The sequence below is a fragment of the Eucalyptus grandis genome, chromosome 6 (assembly GCF_016545825.1).
Source record: "Eucalyptus grandis isolate ANBG69807.140 chromosome 6, ASM1654582v1, whole genome shotgun sequence".
NCBI classification, from domain to species: Eukaryota; Viridiplantae; Streptophyta; class Magnoliopsida; order Myrtales; family Myrtaceae; genus Eucalyptus; species Eucalyptus grandis.
Genome location: NC_052617.1, coordinates 21,916,560 through 21,923,590, shown reverse-complemented (window position 1 = coordinate 21,923,590; position 7,031 = coordinate 21,916,560). Strand labels below are relative to the sequence as shown.

The 7,031-nt window shown below is 42.0% G+C and overlaps 1 protein-coding gene across 1 annotated transcript; it reads left to right on the top strand.

Moving 5' to 3' along the window:
- Positions 1 to 5,842: 5,842 nt before the first annotated feature.
- On the top strand, positions 5,843 to 6,700 carry LOC120294372. The gene has a single exon (XM_039314428.1). It carries the CDS (start codon positions 5,843 to 5,845, stop codon positions 6,698 to 6,700), a length of 858 nt encoding a protein of 285 aa, XP_039170362.1.
- The last annotated feature ends 331 nt before the right edge of the window (positions 6,701 to 7,031 follow it).

The window sequence follows — 7,031 nt, the reverse complement described above, 5'->3', positions numbered from 1 at the left end:
GTTGAATTTTGGGTGATTAGGAGTGAGAAACCGAACCTAAGAGTGCTTTGTTTTTGAGATGGCTTGTTGTTTGCGTGTATACCGCCCGACCCAGAATATTGTAGACGCTTTCATGCGTATTTTTAGTTGTATTTTAACTTCGATTACTTCATGAAAGTTGTAGAAAACATCTCAAATTATAACATACTAAAATTTGAGACAAAATTGTTGAGTTTTAAGGGGTGAAACCCTCCTCCTACGAAGACACTAGATCTGGAACTGCTTTGTTGACCTCTTGGTGGTTTTGTGTGTTGCATGTTGCTTTTTACCGAGAATATCACTTCGACTTCTTCACGAAAGTTGTATAGAACATCCTAAAGACTAACATACTCAAATTTGAGGTAAAATTAGAAAGTGTAGCCTAGTGAAACAATTTTCCTTTGAAGACGGTAAATCTGGAAACATGGTACTGGATACCCGAGACTTCCTAGACCTATATGGTGACTATTATTTGAGAATCTCACTTAGATCCCTTAATAAAAGTTTTAGGGGACCTCTTGGATCAAAACATACCCAAATTTCAGAGGAAACGAAGAAAGATAAGTAGGCGAAACCTCAATATTTCGGAGATAGCTAAACTGAACCGTTCGGTGCGAGAAACAGGAGCTTCGACCGACTATAGAAAATTATCTATAACGAATATGGCTAGATGTCTTCATGAAAAACCTACCTTAGAGTCTTGAATATAACCTGGTAAAATTTCAGAATTTTTGGAGGTCATTAGGGTATTTTAATCGAAATATTTCAAAAACTGTGCAATCTGACGTCCGAATTTTGCATGTTGCAATGTATGAGCTATATCTTTTTGTGTGAAGCTCTTTTGGGCATGTGTTCTTCATGAAATTGTTACCTTTATGTCTTGTATATTACATGCTCTGATTTTGTGATTTTTGAGGATGATATGGATATTTAATTTAAATGTTTTACAAAATTGTGCAAGCTGGAATTTAGTAAATTTCAAAAAGGCATGATATATGGACTATTCTAAGTTGTATGGATCCCATGGATTGTATTGTCCTTAGTGATTATATCTTGCTGCATGAATGATGATGATTGGAAATGCATATAAGAATTAAAATGATGAAAGTGATCTTGGTTGCCATTGCATTATGTGCCATGCTGATTTTGAGACATAAAGTGAATTATGTTAAATGAGGAAACTGTTAGAGGTGGATGATAATGCCTTGGGAGTGTCAGGATGCCCGGGATGGGGGGTGCCGGATGCCCGGATTGTATGAGATACATGCCCGGATGGCCTCGGGAGTTTCGAGATGCCCGGAATGGTTGGGTGCCGGAAGCCTTGGAGGTTTGTGCCCGAGGGGATGCCTCGTGATGCCAGTTGGGATGCGAGATGCCCGGAATGTGGGGGTGCCGGATGCCCGGTGGTGTGTGCCGGAGGTTTTCTCGCGATGCCAGGTTGGGGTGCGAGTGATAAAGTATGGGATGCAATTACTGATCCTGGGAAAGAGAGATGTGGTGATCAAGTTGAAAGATAAAAGTGGAAATTGAATCATGCATGTATAATATGATGATGATCACCTATGGCATGACGATGTGTGTGAGATATGATGATAATTACCTATGGCATGATGATATGTGTAAGAGATGATGATGGTCACCTATGGCATGATCATATGTATGAGACATGATGATGATATGTGTGTGACATGATGATGATCACCTATGGCATGATGATATGAGTATGACATGATTGTGATAAGTATATGAGGATGTATGTACATATAGTGTGTTTGCATATGCACGGCTGCAAGGTAAGTTATGCTTTGATGCATAACTGGCATGTACTATGTTATGATTGTATTGTGTGATGTATTGAGTGGTTATTGGATCTTTTACTTGCTGAGTGGTTGTACTCACCCCTTCGGGGACCAACATTTCAAACTAGAAAGATGCCGCTCCCTACCGTCACGCGGGGCACCTTCTATGGCCTTCCATTGGATGTAGAGGTAGAGTGTACGGAGATCGACTGCGTCACCGTCCCTGGACTGACATTTGTGCGAGTGCGAGTGCTGGTTATGTATGATGTAGGCCTCGCCGAGGGCCCTGTCATTCAGGAGTTTTTGTCAGTTCATGTCCGCCGAGATGGAGTGTTTAAGGGGATGTTGCCGCCACCACCGCCTGACGCACCAGGATGGGTGTGATGGCCACGTGAGGGTTAGAGAGCTGACGTTTCTTTTTGGAATAGCTGCCACCGTTAGATGGAGAACGACACGTAATCACTTTAGGGGTCGGAATATCCTTTTGGGATATGGCCAAGTGTAGCTAAAAATCTTGGCTTTCTTTTGTTGTATCGACCCGAGAAAATCCATCATGAAAATATGTAAATAAAAGTGGCTCGGCTTTATCTTTTCCTATGGTATTTAGTGGTGTGCATAGTATCATGATTGTTGGAGGGAGAGATGGTGACGTTAAGATATGCTTCCGCGAATACATTGCGCTGGGACCGTTTTCAAAAAAAAAAATGACTATGAACTACAATGCTTCTACTAAGAGATGTAACTAGTGAACATTAGGTGTGTCAATAGGCAATTGTGGTGACCTTAGGTGGTTCAGGGGTGCCACACAACGGTAGAGGAGCATTTGTCTAGGCTCAGATCATCAAAAGCGGCGTCCTCGTCCTCATCGGCATCAGAAAGTTTGGGAGAACTCAAGAGCGTGTATGACTGCATCGATGACTTGCTTCAGTTGCCTCTCACTCAACAGGTTCTTTCCCACCTGAGATGACCCGCTGAAGAGTCGTTGGACCTTTCTCTCATGCACTTAGACGTTTGCGGGAACGTGAGGGAAGCTTTCTCACAAACGAAGGAATGTATCCAGGAGCTCAAATCATCTTTGAGAAGAAGGAAAAGAGGAGATTTCAGCTTTGCCATAGAGGTAGAAGCATACATCAACTCTAGAAAAAAGTTGAACAATGTAATCAGCAAATACTTGAGAAATTTGAAGAAGGAAGGCTCTAAGAAGGCCTCTCACAATGAAGCAACCCTCAGCATACTAACTGAAGCTGGCGAGATCAGCGTTTCCGTATTCGGGTCCCTCTTAGGTTTCCTTGCTCTGACAAGTGCAAGCACCAAGCCTAGAGGCTGGTCCCGAGTGTCGAAACTGCTGGGACCTAAACGCGTATCATGTGACGGAGGAAAGGAAACCAATGAAGTGCATGCCCTCGTGCTCTCCCTCAGATCGAGCAAAGACATCAATAATCAAGTAGGCGATCTGTCAAAGCGATCGGAGGAACTAGAGGCGAGCATTCAAGACATTGAGGATGAGTTGGAATGCATTTTCAGGCGCCTGGTGAAATTGAGGTTTCTCTTCTCAACATTGTTAACCACTAGAAAACAATAGTCTCTAGGGATGCCACTTTGACAACCGCATCTATAGTACGATTTATGTAACATGTACAGCACGGCATTGCGTCATTCGAGATCGACAATCAATATATACATCAAAACCTACAGATTAATGACCTATCCCATGTCTCTCTCCTGGTATTCGCATAATGATTCTGTTTCTATACACGAGTTTTTGACTTCATAGAGTTGATCTAAATTATCTATGTGACTCAGGAAAAGGAAAATGAATTACTATCGTCATCTGTGGAGTTTGGAGGATAACAAAAATCTGATTGCCTCCCTACCATGTACGAGCTACAGCATGACAGACTGACGTGGCAGAACTTTCTTTTACTCTGGAGCTTAAACGTGTATTGTGGACTGGAATTAGATTTTTCCTTCCAAGCTTTTGCAATCTAAATGTTATACGTAGAGGCGAGACTTACCATCCTTAACAATGAAATGGAAACGGCAACAAAAATTAGACTTTTTGGGTTTTTTAATATTTGGCTCCGGATCTTTTCAAGCAGGTCAGGTGTGTTAAAGAACATAGATTGAAAACACATACTGTTCATGCTGCTGATATTGGAGAGTTGAGTTCTGATGGAATCAAAGAAAATGAAGTAAGGCAGTACGTTGAAATGTGAAACACCACCCCTGATTCAGTTGAAGCAACTGATATTAACAGAAATAAGTGGCAGAAAGATGATGGGATAAGCAGCTTCACCAACACGTGCTCATTGAAGAATAGATACTCAAATTTAAGTTGTAACTGATTCATTGTCTGTTAGTGTTTCTGTTAGTTTGTTTTGTCAGTTAGTGTTTTCTGTTCAACTGAATGACGTCATCTTCTTGTGGTATAAATAAAGTAAAAAAGAGAAAAAGTGATGTAAGGTTCTTAGATAGATTGATTTTTCGATCATTGCTGAATACAAAGACTTTATACTTTCTCTCTGTTCTCTCTTTTCCTATCTTTGTTATCGTCTTCATCTCTGTATTCTTCTTCTTCTTCCTTCTGAACTTCACAATGTGCTTTGGAAAATGCTTTAATGGAAGCATAGAATGCGACTATCTGATTATGAGCCATGCTCATGCTGCAGGCCCTGATTTCGTGCTGCAGCCTTCTCGACCAAGTCTCAGAAAATTGCTTGATTAGGCAATATATGCATCTTTGTTTAATTTAATTTTAGTGTCCAGGAAATATAAGCATATAACCCATTCTTCATTTGTCGATAGTGATCGAATGATATTTGATTTCTAGGATGATTGAGGTCTGGTAACTAGCGGTCCTCAAAAGCCATAGGAGTGCACATCAACAATTAAATGGCCGTTGCTATTTGTTTCGGTGCTGGCCTTGATTCTTGCCGGTTGTCTTGTTCTTTCCATTTGGGCGATGACGTTTTGTTTGGTTTTGGCTGTGGTTGCCTTTGTTTGGCCGGCTGGTCGCCTTCTTTTGTTTTTGTGTCCTTTTGGTTGTGGCTGTAGTTGTGCGGCTTAGCCGCGTTTTGTGCCTTGTTGGCTTCCCTTATTTGTTCTCTCGGTACCCTTCCACTCATTATGCCTCTGTTCATTATGAGTGTTTGTTTTGGTGTCATTTTTGATGTAATTATTGGTTTCAGCTTAATATAATTAACTTTCACTAAAAAAAAAAAAACAATTAAGAACCGCAGCTTCTTACTGACTGTCCTTCTCGGAGTCGCCTAAACTAGTCCTCATTATCACTCCTGAAGAGATGCCAACAATTAGTCAGCCTCATGAATAGAGATGGTGATAAGAGATGACTTCTAGCTTGTCAGAAGCTGCGATGCTGTAAAGATTCCGTTTGTCCCCAAGCTGCATTATCACATGAATTGTCGCCATCCACATGCTCAACTTCAACTTTAAAGCATGCATGATCTTCCATTGCCATCCTCCTGTCTGAGATCCTGGAAGCAAGCTGCACGTATGTGTGATTGTTGAAAGCATAAAAAATTTCATTTTTTAGAGACCGGGAATCCGAAGGAGACACTGATGAGGGGTTTTTGGATGAACTCTAACGCGTGCAATGCATAGACTCCACGATGTAAAGATTCCACTTGTCTCCACGCTCTGCCATCAGATGAACATTTTTCGAGCCCACAGCTCAAGTTCAGCATTTAATGATGCACTATAACATGGTCGCCCCTCTGTCTGAGAATCCTCAAGACACGCTACACTCGTGTACGAGTTTCTTTTAAACCATTACATCACTACTATTGATTCTAGTTTCGTATAGATTGGAAAGCCAGCGGAGGCATTGTCGGGAGGCTGTCGGAAGATGCATGACATGACAAGTAATGCGAGGCCACAAGAATGGGATAGTGGACCGCGTCTTGCTCGGTATAAATATACAAGGGTGTGGGAGGCCTGCCTGGGACAACTCTCTCTCATAGAAAAAATTACATCCAGAGAAGTTAACGAGCCTCCTTCTCTCAAAGATGGCTTCATCAATTGAGACCTCAAAAATTAGTGGCCATTTCCGATCAATCAGCTTGCCTTCTAGGAGCCACCCTCTCGCGACAACCACAGAGGAGCATTTGTCTAGGCTCAGATCATCAGAAGCAGCGTCCTCGTCCTCATCGGCATCCCAAAGTTTGGGAGAACTCAAGAGCTTGTATGACTGCATCGATGACTTGCTTCAGTTGCCTCTCACTCAACAGGTTCTTTCCCACCTGAGAAGTCCCACCGAAGAGTCGTTGGACCTTTCTCTTATGCACTTAGACGTTTGTGGGAACGTGAGGGAAGCTTTCTCACAGACGAAGGAATGTATCCAGGAGCTCAAATCATCTTTGAGAAGAAGGAAAGGAGGAGATTCCAGCTTCGCCATAGAGGTAGAAGCATACATCAACTCTAGAAAAAAGTTGAACAAAGTAATCAGCAAGTACTTGAGAAATTTGAAGAAGGAAGGCTCTGAGAAGGCCTCTCACAATGAAGCTACCCTCAGCATACTAACTGAAGCTGGAGAGATCAGCGTTTCCGTATTCAGGTCCCTCTTAGGTTTCCTTGCTCTGACAAGTGCAAGCACCAAGCCTAGAGGCTGGTCCCGAGTGTCGAAACTGCTGGGACCTAAACGCGTATCATGTGACAAAGGAAAGGAAACCAATGAAGTGCAAGGCTTGGATGCCCTCGTGCTCTCCCTCAGATCGAGCAAAGACATCAATAATCAAGTAGGCGATCTGTCAAAGCGATTGGAGGAACTAGAGGCGAGCATTCAAGAAATTGAGGATGAGTTGGAATGCATTTTCAGGCGCTTGGTGAAATTGAGGGTTTCCCTTCTCAACATTGTTAACCACTAGAAAACCATAGTCTCTAGGGATGCCACTTTGACAACCGCATCTATAGTACAATTTTTGTAACATGTACAACATGGCATTGTGTCATTCGAGATCGACAATGAATATATACATCAAAACCGTCAGATTAATGATCTATCCCATGTCTCTCTCCCGGTATTCCCATAATGATTCTGTTTCTATACACGAGTTTTCAGCTTGATAGAGTTGATCTAAATTCTCTATGTGACTCAGGAAAAGGAAAATGAATTACTATCGTCAGCTATGGAGTTTGAAGTGTTGGAGTATAATACGCAGAAACGACAGGATCTTGCAATTTACGTCAATACAAAAT